Here is a 26,451-nt window from a genome sequence, read left to right on the forward strand (position 1 = left end):
GAAGAGATATTTATTTTATAATATTTTGCTAACACTACTTAAATGGACAGAAAAAAATGTAAATAAATATGCAATATAATTTACCTTACTAAGTAACAAATCGGTGAACGCTTCACCCTTGGGGTAGACCGCGCCATCTTTGATCGGCGGTCCGAATAAAGGCACTTCTTTAGCACGACTTACAGCTAAACTATAATGCGTGTTCTCTGTGCACGGGTCTATCACCCTAACCACCACAAACACGTGTTGGAACTGAGACCGAATGTTCCTCGGTGTGAAGGGAAGGGAGCCCGGCTCTTGGAAGACTATTGTGACTATATCGTTTCCTATATGCCGTTTCCTCAACAACTGCTGCCTGTTGTTCGGAGTGTATGGCAGCATTGTTGACACGTGGAACATTATCTCGCAGCCTTGGTACGTAGTGTACACTGAATACAACCCAGTGGAATCGGTTCTATTGTCTAAACCGGCTTTATATTTGTCGAAGTCTTTTAATCGAACAGTTTGGCCCAACATCTGGAGGAATTCCACGAAAGCTGGTCCTGCTTCTTGGTTGTTGTACATCTCTTCTTCAGTGGACTGGCCGCTTTTGCAGTACATTACACCGACTTTGTAATGTCTGGTCACACGTTGCTCGTCCAGTCTTAGCAACTGTTCTTCTGCACCACCACTGGTGATACCGAGCCTGTAAATAAGTGTAAGTAATGTCATTTTAATTTCACTTCACTGTAATTTACTCACTCATCTGTGTAAGCCAAATTTTTAAGAAAGATTCTAAATAACATGTATTTATATAGATAACTAGCAGACATTTCGTAGTTTCACACGCGTATTTTGTTCCCGTGAGAATACGGGGATAAAATATATTGGTAGAAGATTTATTCTGAATTGATTCAGTAGATCCAGACATTACTTACTCCCTAAAACCTAACTTTACCTCTTTATAATATTAACGTAGTTTGATACTAGTGATCAGAAAGTGTCAATTATCAAGTAAAATTAATTGATATAGTCAAACGGCTGAACTCATTGTCGTAAGTAGGCCTTGGTATCGAGCACTCCAATGCCTCCAAATACAATGTGGCGTGAACCAAACAATCTCATGATAAAAGAACCCGAATTGGTTTGTAAGACACCAAAGGTGGTGAGGCAATGATCATGTGAATTTATATTAGATAGTTTGTATATCAATATTATGGAATACATTTACAATTGTTTAAAACCTAAAATTACAACCAAGTTGGAGTTCTGAAGCAACGTATTCTAACACTTCTCTCGTGTTATACGTAACACTGTTATTTCTAGGTTTGACGGTGGGGAGCGCGTCTTCTAGAACGGAGCCGCGTAGAGTTGGCAGCATATAATCAGCCAATACTGTCACGCCAGTTCATAATTTAAAGTGTTTTCAATGGGTACTGTGACAGTCGCCTGTATGACGTTCGTAATACGTACTATTATCGTGAATTGCGCTAAACTTTCAAGAGTGAAACAAACTGTCACCTGCACCGTCCTACATAAAACTAACTGTATATGCAGGCGAACTCCTACAATAATCACGTGAATTTAGTTACGTAAGATTGTCAATATCATGGAAAACGTTTACCTACCTTAAACAACTAAGTTGCAGTTCTGGAGCCACGTATTCTAACACTTCTTTCGTGTTATACGTAACACTGTTATTGCTAGGTTTGACGGTGGGGAGCGCATCTTCTAGCACGGAGCCGCGTAGAGTTAGCAGTTCCGAGCTGCGCACAATCAGCCGATACTGCCATGCGAGCTGAGAAGCAGGAGCCGAAGTGTCGCCACCTCCTCTGCGTAGTTCAACTCGCTCCTTCTTTATGGAGATCGCAACTGGACCAAGATTTTCGTCCATGCCGAACCAGTTTTGATGTGCTGAAACGAATCAATAAAATCAATCAGTCAATACATCAAAATTACTGTTATTTCAAGTGTTTATAGATTTCTCTTATAATTTTCTGTTTCTCTTATAATTATAATCTTTAAGAAAAAGAAAAATTGTCTAGTCTGTCTTTTTGTTTGTCTGGGCTTAATCTCTGGAACTGCTGAACTTATTCTAATGGTACATACAGATGTGGTTATGGGGCAACATAAAGGCTTACTTTTTATCACAATAAAATAATTGGTTCCCGAGGTTTTTATGAAAAACAGAATTTCACACGTATGAAGTCGCGGGCGTCCGATAATAAGCATACAAATAAAATTGTAGTGTTTGTCTGTGATTTGAAGATAGCTGTGTTTTCTCAAGTACTTATACAGGATGCTCGGAAATATTTCCCATAACAGTAGGGTTATATTCTTTAAAGATAATTAATTAAAAATGTCTAAGGAACATATTTCTTTTGTAAATAGATGTTATTCTTGTAATTATGACGGTGCCAAAATTTACGTATTTTAAAATGGATAGATAATAAAGGCGTGTGTTACATGGATAGTCGGAATTATTTAAATTACTTTGTATGAAAATAAAAAAAGATTTCATTTTTTAATAAAAAAAAATATTAGATACGCAATTCGGCTCCTATAGGTGGACTCATTAACACCTTGAAGTTATGGGAAATACTCCCGAGCACCATGTGTAGTTATTTTTACGATGCCAAACCATAAACAAGCTTATTTAAAATTTTTGTCTGTCTGTCTGTTTGTATGGGCTAATAATTTGGAACGGCTGAACCGATTTTAATGGGCCTTTCCTGGCAAATAGGAGAAGATAATGAAGCAACATACTTTGTATCCCAAATAAAATTCATATTTTTCCTGCAAGATTAGTGAAAAGCTGAATTTCAAGTAGACGAAGTCGTGGGCGTGCGCTAGTAAATCATACGAGTAAGTCCGACCATTGAGTCATCTGAGCTATTATGTCTTATATAATGGTTGTTCTGAAAACTCACGTTGTGTATAAAAGTAGTTTCTATAGTACAACGCTCCGAGGTCCAGTCGTTCGATGGGTAGCGGCGAGCTGGATCTCACAAAGGGGCACCCATGCCGCCAATGTGTGTGGTCTGGTGGAAACTCCAGCACAGAGAAACCATACGCGGCCCGGGGTCGGTGCCATCCTCCAAACTGACCAGCTATGGCCCCACGCGCAGTACGGGAGCATAGCGATACACAGCGCTCCTCTTCACCTAAAATGGAAAACTAGGTATTAGTGCATATTTTTTTTTTCCTTGATATCTGCGATCAGTCGTGAGACTATAAGCAGGTGAGTTCTGTGTCTTAGGGAAGGTTTCTGACAGGAGAGCCAGAGCTCTGCCATGAACTACTCATCGAGCACGTCAGCTCGCTTCAGGCGCTTGATTCGCGGCACTACCACCAGTGAGTTAGCGAGGCGATTGGGATGTCGGGTTAGGTTAGTTAGTTCTTTATGCTTTCTACAGTTGTTTTTGATTTCCTCAAAGATAGTTGGCATTTCCAGATATTGGTGGGTGGTATATTCATCGTTGCGAGTAAACCAAGGGGCATTAGTAATAGTCCTTAATTAGTGCATAATGGTGATAATTAAAGTCGGTTCGGCTGGTGGGAGGGTTCGGCTGGTGGGAGGCTTCGGCCTACCGGCAAAGACCTACTGTCATGCGATTTATCGTCGTAGATGTCGTGTACAAACCGAAAGGTGTAGATTCTAAACCTAAAAAGTTAGTTTCATAGTCCTAAAAAGTTAGCCCACTTCCAACTTTGATTGCATCATCAATTACCATCAGGTGCGATAATAGTGCAAACATGTAAAGAATAAAAATAAAACACGCCTTGTTCCGCGAAGACATACAAGTATAAACTAACACTACTAACTTAAAAGAGTCTAAATGTTTTCCCAACAGTTTTCAGCAGTTGGGTAGTTTGTGGTGTTGCTCTCACGTGCCTCGGATAACATGTTAATCTATCGACCCTATTCATTAGCGTTAACCAACTGGTTGTTAGGAATTACACATTATTAGAGATGCGCTGACTAAGACTTTTGCCGACTAGCTGACTAGCCAACTAGTCAGTTGCAAAGATGCCTAATCGCCCGTGTCAATCACGGCAACAGCTGAGCAAGCGAAGGATTATAAGATTCAAAAAAGAGTCCTGAGTGTCGCGAGACATTCCTCTTTAATATACGAGAGGTAAACAAATTTGCTGCAGTGCGCATCAAAATTTTTCATCTCACTACAGTGATGAAAATGCTAAGTATAAGAAATCTCAATTATAATAACTCTGTAGATGTCAAATTCACATTAGATCTACCACTCATGTTAGTTGGTAATTTATCACAAAAATACAAACAATTTTTTATTCACGTGCGTTTTTTTTTTTAATTTAAAAATTTCAAATATTAGTATCTCAAAAACTAGGAATTTCTGCAAGTTGAAATTTTGGGAGTAGACTAATAAAAACAAGAACTATCAAACATAAAATTTTCAACTCTGAAATCGATTGTGTGGATTGTAAAGCTTAGCCTTACAATATATCAGAAAGAACAAAGAGTCACACAATTTAGGCAGATTTCTTTTACATTTTACTGCAGTACCCTCTTTCTATATAGTTAGCTACTTAACTATGTCAAAGTACCCAATTATTGTACTGTTATGCAGTGAACTTTATAAGTTTCCAAGATGATGGTATCATGTATTTTTTCCATAATTGGTAACAATCCAAAGCTCTGTATCAACTTCAAATGAACTGTTACCTATCACAATTTGTTTTTTTCCCCAATCATGACACTGCATACTAAAACAACAAGCTTTGGTCACAAACCCTTGGCACAATCCTGTAGCATGAGTCACAAACAAGTTCAAAATACCTATGTATGACAGCAGATGTGAATTAATATTTTGTAATGTTGAATGTAAGGAAGTTGAGGATACCACTATTAAATATAAAGGTCTCTGACACCAACAATAAATGAATATGTTGATACACTTAACAAGAGATAAAAATTTATATAACTTAACTGCTTTTTTTTAACCAATTTAAAAAAAGGAGGAGGTTTGGTCATGTTTGTACCTTTGTCATTTATGAAACAATTTTAAAAATTTTGTTTGAAAGTGTTCATACTTCCAGATTGGTTCCATTTAAATTTTAATGAAAATCAGTTCAGTGTTTTAAAATCAAAAAAAGTGAATGAGATTGCCCATACTGTGGCGTTTACTTCGTCGCTATGCTAAGACAACTAAAAACAGAAAAATAAAATTTTTCTAACCAATAAATTGAACTAACTTCAAAGATTAGACAGACTTTAAAAAGAAAGATGATGACGAAAGACTCTAAAAAGTAAAAGATAACATTATAAATAAATAAATAAACATATTTAAACAATACACATCACTATCTAGCCCCAAAGTAAGCATACAGAGTAGCTTGTGTTGAGTGCTAAGATAGTTGATATTATAATATTAATATACATTTATATACTACATATAAATACTTATATAATGTATAAATACACACAGACACTGGAAAACACCCATGCTCATCACACAAATATTTTCCAGTTGTGGGAATCGAACCCACGGCCGTGGATGCAGAAAGCAGGGTCACTGCCCACTGCGCCACGCGGCCGTCAATTATACCTATGTCTTCTTTATTGATCTGTTTGAAGTCAGTGCTAAAAAACAAAATAAACTTTATGAGCCTATTTGGCATAGCACCACCATCTTTTGCTTTTTAGAGTCTTTCGTCATCATCTTTTTTTAGAGTCTGTCATCTTTGAAGTTGGTTCAATTTATTAGTCAGAAAGATTTCATTTTTCGCTTTTTACAGTAATACATCATCTCAATTTGTTAAACAATATAGTATATTACAAATTTTCTCATAAATTAAACAACAGAATGTTGATGAAGGAATTATACACACCGCTAATTGCATGACTGCTTCTGTATCTTAGCACAAAGAGATCAGATGTTATTGACTTCAGGCATGCATAGTGCACACATAACAAAAAAGAAAATGAAAGTTGACAGAGATGAACAACATTGTTTTAACATTGCTGCTGTTCCAAGCAGCTACAATATGGATGATGACCGTTTTTTAAATCTATACTAATATATAAAGCTGAAGTGTTTGTTTGTTTGTTTGATTGAACGCGCTAATCTCCGGAGCTATTGGTCCGATTCAAAAAATTCTTTCAGTGTTACATAAACCATTTATTGAGGAATGCGGCGTCAGCTAGTTGTATATAAATTAGGAGTATGCTAATAGTAAAGCAATTTTGTAAAAGTAACTGGGTATTTGCAATCATTACTTTTGGAGCTATAGGGATTTAAGGGGTTAGATTTGAAGCACTGTCACGGATCCCTGAAAATGTCCCATACAAAATGGTATGATTTAGTGATGTTGTAGGTACATAATGATTGTTAGATTTGTATAGGTGTTGATACAAAATTACTAATATCTTTGTTATTTGTGCATTTATGTTTATAGTTCACATATTGAAAAATGTCACATTTAATGTAAGGAAGCTAAAACTGTATTTTAGATTTTTAATAGATTTTGAAATTTCGTAATCTTATTTTGTTTGCAAACATCCAGTCAATCTTTGTTTTTTACATATTAAATAGTTAAAATTGTCCTTATTTACCCGAATGTATCATAAAAATAAATATATTCAAACCTAGTCATCATCCCTAATGTAATGTAGGTAATTTCAATTAAGGTAATTTTAAAATATTTGGTAAAAAATTTGGCTAAATAATTTGGTCCACAATAATTGACAAGCAAGCATGGTGGGTTAAAAATCCATATCTCCTCTCCTACAGTGAGGTGTGGCCTTGTAGTGATAATGATGAATGATGATGATTTTCATTCATTAACATAACATTGTTTAAATCATAAATCATAAATCATTTATTGCCAGAATGTGGTCATATACAGATATTGTTACATTTTGATGTTCCTACACAATCTACCTCATAGGCGTGCAAGCCGAGTACATTATTATAATTTTTATTTACTAATACTAGAACTGTCAATCATTTATAATGTCATTTCATAAATTAAAGTCATATAACAAACATAATAAAATAAAATTAAACGAAAGTAATATTGTCAAAACATTAAGTATACATTTACATGTTATTAATATAAAATAATTTGTCATTAAGGAACTCTGCTACTGTGTGTCCTTTGCTTAAGAGTATTTTAACCATTCTTCCTTTGAATTGCATAGCATCTAACCTTTTCAAACTTTCTGGAATATGATTGTATATCTGTATGGCCATACAATATGTGTTATTTTTAAATATATTTACTCTCTGCCTTGGCACTACAAGTTTATTTTTGTATCTGTTAGAACTTGCCATAATGTCTTCCATATTAAAGAAATTATTTCTATGTTTATGGACAAAGACAGAGAGCTCCAGAATATAAAGGCATGGCAAAGGAAGAATCTTCTCACTTTTAAACAATTGTTTACATGACTGTAGAGGATCTGCTCCACATATACACCGTATACATTTTTTCTGGATTCTAAAGACTTTTATGAAATCAACCGAATTGCCCCATAAGATAAGTCCGTAGCAATTTATAATGCAATAAAACTAATTTAATTATAGTCTATTATGAATTCTATCATTAAACCACAAAATTTAATATAAAATGTTATTGTTCCATGAATCTTATATCATTTTATACAGAAATATAATAATAAGATTCTATTTGTTATTATTTTTAATAGAAGACCAGTCAGTCTGCAATTAATTAATATATCCTGTTATAAAGTGTCAAGAATACACAACATAAACATAAAAAGCACATAAAGGTAAGTAAACATAGAAAATTCTTAGATATGGAATGCATCAAAGTTATGGGAGTCACCTAGTTCCCATAAACTAACACTATAGCTGTATATGAATTGTTTGTTTATTTCACATGTTTTTATGATAAGCATGACTATTATTTCTGAGTACTTGATTGCAGTTTGATTTACATTATTTTTGTTTTTCTTTTTTATTATATATCTAATATATAAAATTCTCGTGTCACAGTTTTCGTTGCCATACTCGTCCGAAACAACTTGACCGATTTTGATGAAATTTTTTGTGCTTATCTGGTATCTATGAGAATAGGCCAACATCTATTTTTCAAACCTCTAAATCCTAGGGGTAGGGTAAAAGTAGGGTATGACTAAGGCAGGGGTAGGGTTAAGTACGGTAGAGGTAGTATAGGGGTAGGGTAGGAGTAGGGTAGAAGCAGGGTAGGGTAGGGATAGGGAAGAAGTGCATCATAAGTCAAAGCGAAGCTTGAGCGGGTCTGCTAGTCTTTATATATAAAAGGTCACATGATGAAATATTGAAAACTGCTTGGCCTACAATGCTTAAAATTATGTAGGTAGTTTATATTACTAGAAAACCACTAAGAACAGATTTTACGACAGGGCCAGATTAAGAAGAGTAGCAGACGAGGTAGCGTGTGATCACTAGTTTAATATATGTATTTCATGACCAAGAACAAATTATTCGCAAGGCATTAGAAAAATATAATCTGTAATGCCTTGACAACCAAGCCATTCAAATCGGAACACTGTAGTGATTCTCTGTATACATGAAATATAGTGATATTTTTGGTTTTGCTGCTATTGGTTGACATTTGTCTGATTTCTCTTCACAAGATACATCATTTGGTTGCATGTTAGGCCTACTGCATTGTTATTTACAGGACATTACCAAAAAGACAGCCATTGGACTCAAATGTAATTGAAGTATTCATACATAAATATTGTGAAGTGCACTTAGTAAATTCTCATAAATATTAAGTTTCATTAGAAATTGATTCATCAAGACCAGGTAAATAATTGAGTATTTTTTGTGAACTACTAAGTATCTCTATTAATAACAGGCATTCCTGTTTCGTAAAATTTAAGTTAAGTTTATTTGATTAATAAAATAAAAATATCTTACCACCCAATTCATTCCTGAAGAACGGACAACTTTCAAGCAATTCATTGGAGCGTCCATCACCAGTGTCAGGCACTGCATCCTCCCCCGGAGGTAAGCCACGTGTAGCAAGCAGAGATGCAGCGGATGCTCCAGTAGTGGTGTTCCGACGTCGACTCAAAAGTGCTCCTCGTATTTCAGCTGCATAACTCAAATTGGCCAACAGTGACTGACAATCATAATGTGCGAATTGCTTCCTTTTGTTACTGTCAGATACAGATGATATGATACCATCAGCTTCTGGCCTAGTGATGACTGCTGTGGTACCACCCCAAAATTTATTTAACTTTAAACGGGGTTTAGGACTTACACTCGCTCGGGGGGTCGGCCCATCAGCGTGGTCTCCGGCCAGAACTTCAGAGAACCGATCAGCGACACCACTGAGGCCGGACGGTCTATCGGGTGCGTTTAATCCACTGTAATTGTGAACCATTGCGGGGTGCCGTTCACTGTTACCTCCGATCACGTCAATTGACCCATGACTGCCATATTCGCGTCGCAAACAGCTCCCTGTAGGGTGCTCTGCGTATATCAAGTCAAGGCTTGAATTGCTACGGTACATAGCATCTCTAATTTCCTTTCTTCTAAGATGATCCGGAGCATACATGGCATTATTTTGACACAACTTATAACGTATTTTCCACTTTATCTTGACCACATACAATATCTTTATTAAAAGTTATTGACAACAATAATCCAAAAAACAAATAAATATAATTTTAAACTTGTTTTCCCGTAATTACAGTTACTTAGAAAGTGGCACAGAACACTTCGCATAAAAGTTAACTTGTTTATGTCACTAATTTGATATCACTACGGAGTAATACAATTATAATAAAATATACGTAACTATGAGAATAATAATAGATAAAGATGAATAAAAATCACTTTCAATAATACATTAGCAGCACAAAAAATATTGGCGATTTGCAAAAAATATCACCAAAAGCAAAAGAAAAGATTGGGTAAACCATAGACACCATAGAGTAGAGCACGTACAGCTAAAAAATGGCTAATCCTAAAAGAAAAGAGCACAGATTACTACATTAAATGTACTTATTATCTATGGATCACAATGTGAAGGTGATGTATACCAAGTAACAATGTCCACTAAGCGATCATAGGATCACAGAATATCACATTAATGACCACGATTTTTCCCGTTCCAATTGCTTGCGAGCGTTGCAATCTTAAACTCAACCTTATTAATAATAAAATAAGAATAGAATAGAATATGTAACATTCTTAGTATATGACTATATGTAAGCAATATAAAATGGTAAGCATACAAAAAACATTTTTTTTTATATTTACATAAAAGAAAACGTTTTACGTTACCAATTTTTTTACGAATTCCCAAATGTTCTGCGACTATTAAAATAACAACTACGGTAAATTACCGCATTATCCCACCTTTCTATAATTATGGATCGTCATGACTCATGAGCCTTTCATGAGCGAAATTAATGACGACATCAGCGACGTTTTTGCCCCGACCAAAACGATTGTGGTCTTTATGTGGCTGCGGCATGCTGTCACACTAAAACATTTTATGCTATAGGTACATAAAGCTTCGTTTCTACAGGCGTCTATTTCTTGATAAAACACTGTTCTTCGTTTCCTAATATTATTTATATACGTGGTATTGACTTTTTGGCTACGTTCCACTAATAGTTCCATAAGTAGTCCGTGGTTGTTAAGGTTAATAACGTTAATAAAAGAATATTTTAATGATAAATCAAAAAGATAAAAATATAATATTTACATCAACGCTTGAGCGTTGAGTTTAGAGGTTTTGTAATGTTATATATATTACATTCTATTTGAGTTTATGATTGCAACACTCGCAAGCATGTGGAACAGGAAAAACTGCGGTTGTGAGCGTGATCATTAGGATCGCTATGTGGAATCTAATCTTAAAATAGGCTCAGAGAAGCTAGAACGCGGAGCCGAAAACCAGTTAAAAAATCAAATAACGAAGAACGATAAAATATTAGCAGTCTGTGACCTGTTTGATCTGTGTCAACTGTCAATGTCATTGTCAATACAAGTAATTAAAAATACTGAATACTTCCGTTTGTGCTTTGTGGTAAAAAATTTAAAATTGTGTATATTTTATTGTATATTGGTTTAAAATTATTAATTTTAGATAGAAGCAAAGTTTAGAAATGAAATTACAGTGTGTAATTGAAGTTGTTAATAGAAATCACAGTGCTTTGAATATTAAACCTAACGCTAAATATTTAAGATCTACACTAGCCCTGGGCAAAGAACCGAAGAAAGAAGAGGAATACTTTATACTGCACTTCTCCTCTGTTAACAAAACTGGCACCAAATACAAAGTGAAATGTATAAAACAAGTGTTTGTGAAATGTCTAAATGAAGGTAAAGTAACATTGAGATTTGAAGAACCACCTCACGATTTGTGTATTAAAAGCGAAGTTATTCAATTAAAAAGTTTTATGAGATTACTTAAATCTTGTATTACTGGTGATACAAAGGACTTGAAACTATCTAATCTATCATCAATTGGTGTAACAAGCAAAGATATTGCACCAACCAAATTAACGATCAATAATCGATCAGAGTTTCCCGCCAAAGGACTCCCACGTACTCTGAAGTCTCTGTATATCAATGGGCTGAAGCTTTGCAATTTTCGTCGCGACATTTTACTGCTGAACCAACTTACTGTCTTGGATCTGAGTAATAATGAAATTGAAAAGATACCTCCTGAATTTAGTAAGTATAGAGTAAGTTATTTCTATTAGAGGTTCAGACCAATTACCATTGGATTTGTATCACAATAAAATTCACCAACAAAATAGGGATAACAGTTTTTTAAATTGTGTATAAATTAAGAGTAGGTATGCTAATAGTAAAGCAATTTTGTAAAAGTAACAGGGTATCTGCGATCATTACTTTCGTGGCTACAGGGATTTAAAGGGTCAGATTTGATGTGGAGCACTGCCACGGATCCCTGAAAAATGTCCCTACAAAATAGTTGTAGGTTCATAATGAACATTAGATTTGTATGGGCATTCAAACAATATTCTTATATCTTTGTTACTTGTGTGTTTATCTTTATAGTTCATATATTAAAAAATGTCACATTTAATGTAAAGAAGCTAAAACTGTATGAATTTTCATCTAGTTATGATAAAAGATTTTTAATCGATTTTGAAATTTTATAATCTTATTTATTTTGCAAATATCCAGACAATTTTTGTTTTTTATGTATAAATTAATTAACATTGACCTTATTTACCCGAATGTATCATAAAAATCAATATATTCAAACCTAGTCATCATCCCCATTGTCTGTTGTTTTTTTGTGGGGGACAAGGTAAACACACATTGATTCATCACCAATAAATATATCCTGTGACCTTACACTACACACAACTATAATTTTAAATTGTAATACACACATGTGTAATTTTAACACAAACATAGATTATATAGTTTATATAAACAATCAATTGTGATCATACTTTTGACAGAGGGTATTGTGTAGCGAGGCAGGTCCTATAGTAATTGATCTGAGGTTAGAGACAATTAATTTTTTCTATATATTTTCATTGAATCTTGATTTGTAATCAGCTCATTCTCACAGGGAAGAAGGTAGGCTAACCAAATATAAAAAATTGTGCAACCCCTAACATAGTAGCCTCATATGAAAAACTAGCGGAACTCTGCAGTTTCATCTATATAGTTCTCATTCCCTTGGTAACACAGTGATAACCTATAGCCTATGTTACTACTTGATAATTTAGTTTTCAATCGCTGAAAGAATTTTTGAAATCAGTCCAATAGTTTTTGAGTTTATTTATTACATACAAAAATGTCGGTGACTTTGGTTCGTCTGCGGATCTCCTCATTTCTGATCGATCCATCGCCCGCTGATTGATTTTGAGCCTTCTAATGCGTTATGCTTGGAGGTCCATGCAAGAGGCCTATGTCCAGCAGTGGACGTCCATCGGCTGAAATGATGATACAAAAATACAAATCGTTCTTCTTTATAATATTAAGTGTAGTGTAACATGATTATTATATTTTTGATTATTTGACAAGTGGTCTCTTTTGTAGCTATCCAATTTCCAAAATGTATGTACGCCCATAACTTTGAATGAATGCACCAAATTGGATGGTTCTTGGTTTTATTTTATGTATTATTGATTGTTAGTATAAGGTTTGTGTAATATAAAGATTACAAATTAATAAAAAGTATAAAAATAACACTTTTCTATACTCCCATACAAACAATTCATAATAAATCTTAAAAGAGGGGTAAGATTGAGGTAGGGTAGGGGTAAAGAAGAGGTACGGTAATAGATACTTAGTTTACACAAAATACCTTAATTACGTGTCAATTTAGTATTAAGAAGAATAAAATATTTGCATTTTAAAAATAATTATTTATTTCCTCTCTTTTTCAGGTAGATTACCAAGCTTATGTGAATTGCATTTATCTAATAATTCTTTAGGCTTAAATAAAAATCCTAATTGGCAGTGGCTTCTTGGACTACAGGTATAAAATACATATTTATTTATATATATATATATAAAAATGAATTGCTGTTCGTTAGTCTCGCTAAAACTCAAGAACGGCTTAACGGATTTACCTTATCTTGGTCTTGAAATGTTCGTGGAGGTATAGGGAAGGTTTAAAAGGTGAGAAAAAATCAAATAATTTCCAGGAAAACTCTAAAAACTGCCCTTTTCTATTTCCCATACAAATGTTTAAGAGTCAAGCGGTAGGGGTAGGGTAGGGGTAGGGTAGCGTAGGGTAGGGGTAGGGTAGGGTAGGGGTAGGGGTAGGGTAGGGGTATAGGTATAGAAGGGTAGAGTAGGGATAGAGAATAAGTGCACTTATGTCAAAACAAAGCTTGACCGGGTCTGCTAGTTAAAATATAAAATAGAAATGTCTGTCTTGTATTTTAAAATAGTTATGATTTTCATGTGCTTATAGATACTTACATGTTACTTTTAACACAATCAAGCTGTTAAAAATTCTTATCTGTTGGTCTGGCCCGTCTAATCTCTGGACAGGTTGAACTAATTTAAATTGGACTTTTACTGGTAAATAGAGGAAATAAAATAAATAGAGAGGATCTTAGCAATCCATGGGTTCACCATTTGGGTTTAAATATAGACAATATATTATGTTGGACATTCTATGTTAGTAAAAATGAAGGTAGAAAACCGCATGTAATTTCATAACTTATTTTATAAAATGTTATGGAAAATATATTAACAAAATAAAATATATTAATTATATTTAATTGTTCTAAATTTATTTTCATTAATTTATAAACAAGTTATTTTATTATAAGTTATAAAATGACTAGCGATTTATACTACTTATTGATTGTAGGTAAACCAAGCACATCAAGTTGTTAGTATAGATTATAATTAATCTGCCTACCGAAATTTAATTTAATTCTGTTTAGCTGTGTTCAGTAATGTGATTGATTTACAATCATGCAATCCAAATCTCACATAATCAGTATTACTCAGTAGGTTGTGTTGTATTGCTTACTTTTTTAATCAATCTTTGTAGGTATCAAATAAACTAAAGCTTTTAGATCTGAGTGGAAACAAATTAAAGGATTTACCAAAAAGTATATGGAAATTGCAAAGCTTGGTCACATTGAAATTAAATAACAATAATCTGGATTATTTACCAAGTTCTTTGGGTCGTATCAGTACTTTAAGGTAAGAATATATCAATTAATTACTTGATGTCATGTTTATTTTTTTTTTAAGAATACATTAATAAACTTAAGCTAACTTATACTGGTGGCTCGAGATCATGGTGCTTGGAAGTCCACGCAAGAGGCCTATGTCCAGCAATGTCTATCGATGTCCAGCAATGGATGTCTATCGGCTGATAATGATGATGATGAACTTGTTCTAATAGCTATGCAAATTGTGCCCATATGGAAGGGTGACAATAATTTTTTTTCTTTTATTTTAAAATTATATTTTCCATATCTTTTAAATTTCATTGTTAATGGTAGAGGTCCGTTAATAATGAATTTTACCCAAGCTCATAATTACAAATTAATGGAGCAAAAATATTTGGCAGTAGAATACTGCTAGAATGTCTTTTGCTAATCCAAACTCGTAAATGTATCTTGATGTAGACTTAACAGGTTGCTTTATAATGTTATTTTTTCTAAACATTTACAGGTATCTATCAATTACCGAAAATAACGATTTGCAGTCTTTACCATATACTTTGAAGCACTGTGGATTAGAGCACTTAGATATTTCATCAAGTAAATGTACATGTGATGAAACCGATCTTAAACATATCAATACAAAATGGAAGTCATATGATAGCTTAGTTCATATTGCAGCAAAAATAGTTTTAAAGTACAAATTGTTCTATGCACCTAACATAATACCTAAAACCTTGGTTGATCTTTTGGATAATTGTGATATGTGTGTTTGCGGCAAGCCAGTACTAAATGATAAAAATAATATTATTAAGAAAATGGAATATAACAACACTTTCAGTAGACGCATAACTTTTAATTTATTGCATTATTTATTAAGCATACAATGTTTTTTTTGTTCTCCAAAGTGTCTTACGTCTATTATATCTTCGAGAATTCGTTTGTAACACTCCCAATGGCATGAGCGGCGGCAGGAGACTGGTGTAGATGACAGAAAAAAGTTAACCGCTACACATAACATAATACGCTCCGAATGAGTCTTAAGATATCTCTGAATATCTTATATAACAAATAGATATACGGGTATATTGTTTGTGTATATACGAGTATATTAAGTAGGTATAGTATATGTATATTGAGTAGATATATATGTAAGTATATTGAGTAGGTATATATGTATACAGTAGAGATGCGCCGACTATGACTTTTGGCTAGTTGGCCAAAAGGGTTTATTCCCCATGGTCCCGGCGAGACATATAATACCTATTACCGAATTAAAGATTTATTGTGATCAATGTTATAGTCGATATTTTTTTTCAATAAATCCTGCATCCTGCCCCGAGCGCACGATTTCACATCCCCGCAGGTATACGTCCCCCATCGCCCACATACCATGGGAGTGTCATCAACCAACTTGCCAAGCTATAAGGATTAATTAATAATTATTCAAATAATAAAAATTGTATCTGCTTTCGGATTGTTTTATTTAACATGTCACGGCTGCCGAGTAGGTACTGGGCAGAGGGAAAAACTTCAAGCAGATCCCGAGACTTCTGAAACTGGCTTAGGCTTAAAACGGGCTTAGGCTTAATGGGGAGTCCCCTCTTCTCTCTGCCCAATCAAAGGTAGGAGCCTACTAGTTCTGCTTTGTTGAAATTAAGTTTTATTTCATTCTGTCACATATCTCCTTAGTCACTTGGACATTCTTCTTTAGCATGTACTCGGTACCTATATTATTTAAATAGGTTTTGAATTTGAAACATTGAATTTAAATTAATGTACTATTTTTTTTCTTGTCCTTTACTAGTCTTGTCTCTTAAATCCGATTTCGATGACATCTTTGAAGCTAGCGAAGTCTGGAATATAATTACATGACTTAATTAAAACGGACTCTCGACACTAGAAAGGTTATCGAATACCTACCCCTTAGCATTTTTATTGTCTAGCCATCTGTCCTGGGTAAAATTTATAGCAGACGACACGCCATGGGAGTAAAACCGCGTAGTTCTCGTTCCCGTGGGATTATGGGGATAAAATATAGCTTAAGTTCATCAAGGATAATGTAGGATTCTAATGGTGAAAGAATTTTTCAAGTCGGTTCACTAGTTTCAAAGCTTATTCAAATCAAACAAACAATCAAATTGTTCACCTATATATTCAGTACCTAGATGTTTTAAGTAGGTATCTACAATGCGACAATATACATTGGCTGCATGATGTTTAAATGATCCAAGCCAAACTCCATAATTGGCCAACGTAGGTACTTGCCAACTTACTAATGGTAAGAGCATAGGCTTCTTAAAATGGGGTAAGTGTGTCTGGTTATTAGGTACGAGCTCTCGGTCTTTACTGAAATAGGAAATGAGAGTAGGTAATGGTAGGCGTACACAGATTCGCATACGTCGCATCGCATCAAACGGATTGTACTATTCTTTGTATGTACAGAAAGTCATGCAAGTGCGTCCCCTGATCCGCATCGTACCTACCTACAGATCGCACGAATCTACTTTAAAAATTAAAAAACCCCGTAATGATATAAGTACTATGCGGATCTGTGGATGCCTGCCTTAAAACTATGTTTTTACCACTTGCAGAGCTTCTTGCACGTCCTTTTCAAGACGCCGTTCCTCTTCAGGGCTAACTATCTGCGCTCGAAGGCAGTCTATTGCTAGCTTCACTACGTTCTCCAACTCGTCAACTGGCGCATTTATTCCACAATCTATAATAGGTTTTGAGTAAAAGATTATTTATTCGGTATCAAACCCGTATTCGGCTCGCTGCAGAGAATTAAGAAAATTCTCTGGTATGCAGGTTTCCTCACGATGTTTTCCTTTACCGTTTGAGACACGTGATATTTTAATTTTTTATAATGCACACAACTGAAAAGTTGGAGGTGTATGGCCCGGACCGGATTCAAACCCACAGCCTCCGGAATCCGTAGGCATAGGTCATATACTGGAGTCTGGACTATCACGGATTAATTATTAAGTAGGTACATATTATTATTTATTATAGTAGGTATTATCTATTATACCTAGTACCTACCTATCACATGCTTGAGTAGAAAAAATATCCGACTTTATTTTTTGCATTGTTTTTAGGGTCCCTTATTTAAAAACAAAAAACAGAATCTTTTTAAGATCAGTTTTTTGTCAGTATGTTTGTCAAAACCCTTTATTTCGGAAATGAGTCGGGGTAATTGACATTTAACTGTTTACCTACTAAGATCTACGGTCCCATGAAGTTGTGAAAAATCAAACTTCTTTATATTACAATAGATACCTACGGCCTTTATAGGGATAGGCCAACGTATAGGTATTTCGACACTCAATGGAACGAAAACTCATAACTATTTTCCGTTGACCTAGAACTACCTAGAACGACCTAGAAATGTGGCAAGTAAAATCGTCATAGTCCTACAAAAAACATACAAATCTAATGTTAAAACCATTAGTTTATACTTAAGTATTAAAAAAAATAATAATAATTATAGGTACCTTTAAGATCCTCAACAACATCAAAAACTTCAATTGCATCAATAGAATGTGCTGTAAGAGGATGTTCTTCATTGATAAGGGACTGCACTAAGGAAGTCATCGCCATTGTTATAGTTTCTTCGCCTTCTGTAATGAGATTTATGTTTAGACTAGCGGACGCCAGCGACTTCGTCCGCGTGAAAGTCGTTGTATACTTTCAACTACCCCTCCTACCCTAACCTACCTCTACCCTACCCCTACCCTATCCCTACCCTACCCCTACCCCTACCCCTACCCCTACCCTACCCTTCCCCTTTAGCGAAGGAACCGGATTCGAATCTACGCCCTCCGAATCAAAGGCAGAGGTCATATCCATTGGGCTATCATGGCTCAACATCGTCACGTCATTTCACCGACGTAGGTAGGTACCTAATATACGTACCCAATTCAGCGGATTGCGTAGTATGCAATAAAGTGGCGAGGGCTGGACCGAGTCGTTCTCGTAAAGACTGCATACCAGCTACATCCTTCAAAGCTGTCTCGATCGATTGCATTACTTCATGTTCTTTTGCATCCAGTCCTTCCATTTCTTGAACCTGTGATTTTACCGAAACCTACGTTTATTTATTGACATGGTTTAGTAGCTAGGTTAATGCTGCAGCCTCCTGCTCTTTGCGTTGTTGGTCAAACTGTTGTACTCACGCAAGTAATCGCTACACTTCGTATACCTACTTTTTACTCGCCCTCGCACGGACGAAATTGGAACACGTCTTTTTACTTCCCACTCGTGCGTCTTCGCCAGCGAAGGCGAACTCCCAGATATCTGATGTCACCCAGTAGTGGGTTTTTAAATCAAGATCTCGAGGGCTCGGAATGATTCACTCAGGCCAAAACACCCTTCCAGAATTGCAATCAAAGCCGAGGTCCGAGTCTCTGAGACGCTCTTAGGGAGTCGTTACGCCCATATCTTCTGCTTCTGCTTTCGAGCCCTATTAAACCCCCGGTGATGTTGAGGTGCTATTAAGGAGCCTACGGCATTACACAATCAGAAAAAAGTGCAGTGTGTGGGTTAAATATAACAAAATTTCATTACGTGTTGCTGAATGAGCCGATCGGCTAAAGTTGCAAGAGCATCGAATGCACGCGTTTGTTTCTTGTAAAGGCGAGGATCACCACCGTATTTGAGCAACCATTTTCGGACCAACTCATCTATGACTTCGAAGCGGGTTTTTTCACTGAAAAGTAAAGGTCATTTTGTTTCAACAAAAGTTTGTTTTATAGACTACAAGCACTTGAACAAAAATTACATGTGAAATGAACCAACATGAATAACTCTTAGATTGTTACTGTATCAGAAAAATTTTAATAAAAAAAATTTAACCGACTTCCAACTCAAAAATTAACCTAAACTAAAAAGCAAAAAATAACATCTTACCTATGTGCTACCTTCTGATCAGTTTGAAGGCGGTGCCAAGCCAGTGATGTTTTAATTCAAGCCGTTTAAATTACAAAATTTCTGTGGTTCTTTCAGAAACGGCTTTAATTAAAACATGACACTGGATTGGCACCGCCTTCAAACTGATCAGAAGGTAGCACATAGATAAGATGTTATTTTTTGCTTTTTAGTTTAGGTTAATTTTTGAGTTGGAAGTCGGTTGAATTTTTTTTATTAAAATTTTTATTTTTTAATTTTTAGTGTTAGCACACCTACTGAGTGTGAACAAAAATTAATAAGCAATTAGTTGAAACGTTATTTTCTTATGATAAGTATCTAAGTCCTACAATCCCAATTTTAAAAATACTACCTTAACTCATATACAAAATTTCACTCCCCCTTTATCCACTCGTAATATGAATATTCAGAAAAACGTGAAAGGTGACTGTCCTCCGTCTTCATCACCAGACCCCCTGTGCAGTCACTATCCATAGGGGTGGAAGGTTCTCATCAATATAAAATTTATCAAGTCCAAACACAAGGTAGCTACTGTGAACCGTCGAGGAGTTCCCTTAACTCTCCTTCATCTTCATCACCAGACCCCTAATACAGTCACAACCTATCCAGGTGGAAAGTTCTCATCAATACAAAATTATCAAGTCAAAACACAAGGTAGCTACTATGAACCGTCGAGGAGTTCCCTTAACTATCCTTCGTCTTCATCACCAGATCCCTAATACAGTCACAACCCATCTAGATGGAAAGTTCTCAACAATACAAATTTATCAAGTCCAAACACAAGGTAGCTACTGTGAGCCGTTGAGGAGTTCTCTTAACTGTGCTTCGTCTTCATCATCAGACCCTTAACACAGTCACAACCCATCTAGGTGGAAAGTTCTCATCAATACAAATAAATCAAGCCCAAACAAAAGGTATCTGCTGTAAATCGTTGACGAGTTCCATCGTCTGTGTTTCGGCTCCATCATCAGACCAACTCCAGACCTTCATAAAATTGTATTGATTTAAAATACCTTATGGAAACACTAACAATCGCACTAGCCGTCTCTACGATTTTCGAAAGTTCCCCTCGATTTCTCCAAGATGCCATCATCAGATCCTGACATGAAAAAAATGGGACCACCCTGGAATCAAACCCTTCTAAACAAAAAAAGAATTTTCAAAATCGGTCCACAAATGACGGAATTATCGCTGGACATACATAAAAAAAAAAAAAAAACATACATACAGCCGAACGTAGAACCTCCTCCTTTTTGGAAGTCGGTTAAAAATAACTCTAAGCTGTCTAAAAATGACGGCATAGTCATTTCTGAGCGGTACAGTGGTGAGTACGAGAGTGAATGGAGTTAGTTTTAAATATACATACCCAGATAAAATTTTTGGTAACTCGTTGGTGAGATCCTGCAAAAGTACATCGGCTTCGTCCCTCGACACTCTCATCATGTCCAAACAATCGTAAAGAAGCTTCATTAAATTCACTTCGTACACTAACTTCACGTGTGATCCCAGAGGTGTTCTATACATTAAAGTAATAGGTATTTATTATTAAATTAAGATTGTTTTAATTTTTGCTGGGGAGTACCTATCTGTATTTATCATAATTCTGGGGATAAATTTATTTTTACTGAAAATTAATTAAAAATGTTCAAATAACAATTTATTTTGTAAAATATAGACCTTTAAACCTGTCCCTTGTATCCTTATAATTATGACGTAACTAAACTTTAAAATCCTAAAATGCAAGGATAAATAAAGGCGTGTGTTACATGGAAATGGTCGGAATTATTTGAATTACCTATTTTGTAATAAAACACAATTTTTTTATTTTATTGTGAAAAGGTAACGGACAGATAGACTTATTTACGCATTTAAATATGGTAAATCGCTTTTAAGTTTTTGACGGCCTCCGTGGCGCAGTGGTATGCATGGTATGGTTATTGACGGAGGTCCTGGGTTCGATCCCCGGCTAAGCTGATTGAGGATTTTCTTATTTGGTCTAGTTGGTGGGAGGCTTCGGCCGTGGCTAGTTACCACCCTACCGATAAAGACGTACCGCCAAGCGATTTAGCGTTCCGGTACGATGTCGTGTAGAAACCGAAAGGAGTTTGGATTTTCATCCTCCTCCTAACAAGTTAGCCCGCTTCCTTCTTAGATTACATCATCACTTACCATCAGGTGAGATTGTATTCAAGGGCTAACTTGTAAAGAATAAAAAAAAAGTATGGTGTATGGATTTGTATGTACTTACATAGGAAAGTACTTGTGTCGGCGCGCTCTCGGCGACGTTCGAACCATGTGGAGGTATATTTGCGAGCGGTCGGACTCTGGCGGAGACCACGCCGGCGGAGAAGCAATGTGTGCGAACGGTTTGTGACGCAAACTTTGGATTTCTTCTTCAAGTGCCTGTGACAGTTGTTTCGTCATTATCAACCCGAATTTCCTCTCAGAATGAGAGGGGTTATACCAATAGTCTTCCCCTGCCCAATGCGGATTAGCAGACTTCACACACGCAGAGAATTAAGAAATGTATGTAGGTTTCCTCAAGATGTTTTCCTTCACCGTTTGAGACACGTGACATCCCGAGGATACCTGCATACCTGAGAATTTTTCATTTTCTGTGTGTGTGAAGGCTGCCAATCCGCATTGGACTAAGTACTTGCCTAACTCCTCTCATTCTGACAGGATACTAGTGGTCAACAGTGAGCCGAATATGGGTTATTAACCAAAGGTAAACTTCGGGATGTAGAAAATATTTATACCTACCTTAATTTGTTGTTGTTGTTGGGAACGTATGATACGTAGTCTCACCACGTCACGTTGGTATTGCTTCGGCTCGTAGCCTCCCGCCATTATAGATGGATCTTTTGGTGACTGTTTCAACAAAATTATTAATCGTAGGGCTTGTATTTATTAGTATATAAGGCCCATTAGGAGTTATCTAGGTAGGTAATTAAGGGGTTCCGCACACGGGCCACAAACACAAACACACACAAAACTGCAGGAAATATACCGGCGTATTTCCTGTTGTTTTCATACATTTTATGCACACGGTTGACGCCGGTGGCCGCCACACGCTATAACCGTCGCTGCTCGCTTCTTGTGGCCCGCACCGGCCACTAAATGATGGGTTAAAAAGTAGCAGCCACCGACCACAAGTGTCGACCACCGGCAACAAGTAGCTGTCGCGCGCTTCAGTTACTTTTGTTGCTCCTTCTTGCTTCTTGTAGCGGCGTTTGTGGCTGTCGCGCGTGGCCTGTGTGCGGCGACACTAAAAATTCGTATCCTTGAGTAGATACGCTTCGAGTAATATAATGTAATAATTATATAGTAGTAGAAGATTATTATATTAGAAAATAACAGGTAGGGTACTCAATATGTCTACAAAGTCACACAAAGTCGTCTATTCCAGAATTAAAATTTAATTTGATAACGATTAAAGAAGAGTCATATTTTTCAGAGTTGATTTACAATACGTGAGGGTGGGGGAATCACGCACGGCGGGTTATACTGGACGCATAGGTTTAATTAACTATTTTAAAAAGATATATTAAGATTTGAATTCCCATACCTTTTGTGGATATATATCGGCTTGCAGAGCGGCCGCCAATCGAAGACGATCAGAGTAACGGTTTATAACTGTGAGATACTTTTGTTCCAGCTTACTGTAACGTTCCTATAAATTAATTCGACATTGAAATTAAATCAAATTGAAATTATTTTACAATAGGTACACTACAAATATCGTAAATTTAAACACATGCATACATTGTTGGCTATACTCGTAATTAAATTCAAGGTTTCATTACAAAATTATGGATTCACCGGGTCCATTGTGTGGTCGAGAAAAAAGCTTTGAGCAGAGCCCAGTACTTATGACCGAGGGTGATGGTTAATGCTAGCCACAAACGGTTAATTATTCTCACATTTCTGTAGCACCCACGACTATAATTGATCGTGTGTTAGTTAGCCGCATACTATACAAGTCATGACTGCGTACATGACTTGTATAGTATGCGGCGTGGGTACTGCCGTTTTTGTCAGAAACGTGAGAATAATTATTGACCGTTTGTGGCTAGCATAAGGAATTCTTTTAAAACTAATTAACATTTCTTTCTTCGCTCATGTTGTTCTCTTTACCCCGCTCAATATGAGCTTGAGAGATTTTGCCGGTATTCTTCTCGCACCCACTTCTGTACATTAAATGGTATGGAAATAGAATAGAATTTTCACGAAATAGTGCCAATAACCAATTTCGAGAGAGAAAATTGTACCAAATATTGTATAGATAGTATATTTTATTGGAAACTGCTCTTTAAAAGTAAGAGCCTCTGTACGCGCTGTTTTTAAACGAGTAAATTATACAATCTTTGGACACGATCCTTGCGTTTGTATCACTGTAATCACTCCTTTGTAGCTATACGAATGCACACAAAAATATACGTTATGCACAGGACGCACTCATCAAAAACGCGTCTAAAAACATAGTGTGCAAAATCCCCAAATATTATCGCCCGTTAAAAATTTTAGTTTTTACCCTCCACGTAGTAACTTGTGACAGAAGTTGCGGCACAGACGCAAAAGTGGCCTTGAACTTGTGCCGTTTGGCGAGTTGCCGTAACAATTCATCAAGAGTGCGGTCGACACGCCGCGGCTTGCCCAGCTTACGGGTTAAAACGTCACGCATCTGTGCACTGAGCTCCGCAGCGCGGTCCTCCATTGCACGGATGTCTACGTTCATCCGAAATAGATGTGTGCGATTTGTTCTGAAAAGCAAAAGCAGGTAACATAAACCAAACAACGTGATTCTGTTAATTTAAAATTTTAAATAGGGAACTGAAAAGATAATAACAGCTTCATTATCTGGTGTAAGCGATCTGGTAGGTAAGTTGAACGAATCGGAAGCAATCTTTATGACATTTCCGAATATCGTGCGCTTAGCTGTGCAAGATATAGATAGGTGTCAGCCGCAAAATTGCGGCGACATGGCATCACTCCTCGCGCGCCATAAAAAATTGTTCAGTTGACTATTTCAATAAACTTCCTATAATATAATTTACCAAATCTAATCGGTCCCCATGATGTATTCAGTATGTATGATTCAGTATCTGCAAATTTAGCATCCCGGGCTAGCACTAAAGATAGTGTAGGTACTTTAGGTACGATATGCGCGTAGCTATATCCGCAGCTTATTTCCAAGACGTCATAAAGTTCGCATTGGACTATATCGAACTACTCGATAGTAACTAATAAGAAATAATAAGTACTTCTGTCGTTGCTTTTGTTGTTTGATTTCATCCTGCAACTCTAATACTCTGTTGCGTAGTTTACTAAGCATCTTTTCCGGAAAAACTACGGTTTTGGAGAGTCCACCAGGCCCGGTACAACCTCGCAATGCAGCTGCTCGTATTTGCTCGTAACGCAGTATTACAACCTGATCTACGTCATTCATACAGCTTTGTTTCTCCATCTTGAACAAGTAACACGGGTTTAAAAAAGGAGCTGCGCCAAATGCATGCACTGATGATGTTGGAGAAAGAGAGAAGAAAGAACTAGGACATTAAATAACGATGGAAAATTTAATAAATATAATGTTAGAATCAGGTGAAAAACGGGACTTAATTTAGAAAATTTTATGAAAATAAAGGATGACAGGAAACTCGGAAAGTGAAAGAGGCTGTAACGTTGGTGGTAGGTAGCCGGTAGGAGTCCGGCACGAACCAAACGGGTGTCCATGAGGATTATTCTCTCTAGGAAAAAAAATTATAACACTGTTACAAAATTATAAAAAGTTCCAGCCCTCCCGCTGCAGGAGATTTGAGTGTCCATGGCTTCCAAAGTGAGGAACTTCCTGACCTTCTGTATCCGATCCGACTTACTCAACAGTCAAGCAAAAAAATTAAAGCGTTTGTCGAAGCTTTTCGTTATATGACGATTGACTGAAACAACTATCGGAATAATAACAGTTGACTTAACTTTCCAAATGAAGTTAATCTCGTGAGCAAGGTCCATGTAATTTAATACTCTTTCCTTTTTAGCTTTAACCAGATGATCGTCGTGTCTAGCAGGAACTAATATCAACAATTATTGTTAATAAGATTTGTGGTTTAACTTCTGTCTTATTAAAACGTACCATAAATTCTCTCAACTCTTGCTTGCGTTTTTCTAGTTGTACAGAGAACTTTCTTTTAACTTTGTTATGTGCTTCGATGTCTCGTTTTAAAAGCTCAACAAGTCGATCTTGTTCTATCATATCTTGCTCGTGTTTGTGTCTAAAACAATATTAAAAATTGATTTAGTGTCAAATAAAACCAGCCAAGTGCGAGTCGACCACCGTTATCTATAAAAATCACGTGTATTTTGTGCCCCCTTAAACATTTATTTTATCCTGTTTTTTAGAATTTTTAGTTAACGGCAACAGAAATATATTATCTGTGAAAATATTTAAGTACTAACTGACTATCACAGCATAAGAGATAGGAACTGTCTGGTAACAGACAGTCAGAGTGGAGTCTTAGCAACAGTAATAGTCTCCGAGCTAAACTGCGGACGGACAGACATGATGAAATTATTAGGGTTTCTTGTTGACTACGGAACCCTAAAAAAGTTTAAAGTAGTCGAAAAGTTCAAAGTAAAAGAGATCAATCTTAAACGTAAACTATATTGAAGAAGCTTACCGGGTATTTCGAAGATCGTAAGTCTTATTATAGATATCAACATCACAGCCTTCTGGACAAATGTTGGGGTCCAGACGTATAGGTCCAATGTCCCGACTGTCCAAGCTGGCCTCATCCTCCTCACTGGAGGACGAGCTTGACTCAGATTCAGACGATTCTGCATTCAAAATGGGAAATATTTTATTTTCAAATCAAAATTACCTAGATATTAATAACTAGCTGACGCCGCGCGGTTTCACCCGC

General features: G+C 36.0%; 3 protein-coding genes across 3 annotated transcripts in view; 1 reads left to right on the forward strand and 2 right to left on the reverse strand.

The window, feature by feature from the left end:
* Positions 1–9,921, reverse strand: part of LOC112050613 (signal-induced proliferation-associated 1-like protein 2) — a 30,056-nt gene extending 20,135 nt beyond the window's left edge. Inside the window, exons 1-4 of the mRNA XM_024088907.2 lie at positions 8,889–9,921; positions 2,910–3,143; positions 1,608–1,893; positions 85–685 (exon numbers count right to left, since the gene is read on the reverse strand). Coding sequence (XP_023944675.2) covers positions 85–685; positions 1,608–1,893; positions 2,910–3,143; positions 8,889–9,531 — 1,764 coding nt within the window. The 5' untranslated portion in view covers positions 9,532–9,921. The remainder of the gene's footprint in view (positions 1–84; positions 686–1,607; positions 1,894–2,909; positions 3,144–8,888) is intronic.
* A 1,031-nt stretch (positions 9,922–10,952) lies between these two features.
* Positions 10,953–16,077, forward strand: LOC112050612 (leucine-rich repeat protein 1). Its single transcript, XM_024088906.2, has 4 exons — positions 10,953–11,663; positions 13,361–13,452; positions 14,485–14,639; positions 15,117–16,077. Exons 1-4 carry the CDS (start codon positions 11,093–11,095, stop codon positions 15,550–15,552), a joined length of 1,254 nt encoding a protein of 417 aa, XP_023944674.2. The 5' UTR covers positions 10,953–11,092; the 3' UTR covers positions 15,553–16,077.
* Positions 16,078–16,101: 24 nt separating this feature from the next.
* The window catches only part of LOC112050608 (cilia- and flagella-associated protein 44), a 28,341-nt gene continuing 17,991 nt past the window's right edge, over positions 16,102–26,451 (reverse strand). The window contains exons 30-42 of the mRNA XM_052883608.1: positions 26,209–26,365; positions 25,665–25,803; positions 24,799–25,001; positions 24,069–24,297; positions 23,103–23,207; positions 22,298–22,405; positions 21,783–21,937; positions 20,901–21,050; positions 19,175–19,316; positions 18,524–18,677; positions 18,103–18,228; positions 17,191–17,324; positions 16,102–16,461 (exon numbers count right to left, since the gene is read on the reverse strand). Coding sequence (XP_052739568.1) covers positions 16,387–16,461; positions 17,191–17,324; positions 18,103–18,228; positions 18,524–18,677; positions 19,175–19,316; positions 20,901–21,050; positions 21,783–21,937; positions 22,298–22,405; positions 23,103–23,207; positions 24,069–24,297; positions 24,799–25,001; positions 25,665–25,803; positions 26,209–26,365 — 1,877 coding nt within the window. The 3' untranslated portion in view covers positions 16,102–16,386. The remainder of the gene's footprint in view (positions 16,462–17,190; positions 17,325–18,102; positions 18,229–18,523; positions 18,678–19,174; positions 19,317–20,900; positions 21,051–21,782; positions 21,938–22,297; positions 22,406–23,102; positions 23,208–24,068; positions 24,298–24,798; positions 25,002–25,664; positions 25,804–26,208; positions 26,366–26,451) is intronic.

The sequence above is a fragment of the Bicyclus anynana genome, chromosome 9 (genome assembly GCF_947172395.1).
Source record: "Bicyclus anynana chromosome 9, ilBicAnyn1.1, whole genome shotgun sequence".
NCBI lineage: Eukaryota > Metazoa > Arthropoda > Insecta > Lepidoptera > Nymphalidae > Bicyclus > Bicyclus anynana.

Coding starts and splice junctions, on each gene's coding strand:
- LOC112050612 (XM_024088906.2), top strand. CDS start 11,093: ATGAAATTACAGTGTGTAATTGAAGTTGTTAATAGAAATCACAGTGCT. Junction 11,664..13,360: donor AAAGATACCTCCTGAATTTA/GTAAGTATAGAG, acceptor TCTCTTTTTCAG/GTAGATTACCAAGCTTATGT. Junction 14,640..15,116: donor GGTCGTATCAGTACTTTAAG/GTAAGAATATAT, acceptor AAACATTTACAG/GTATCTATCAATTACCGAAA.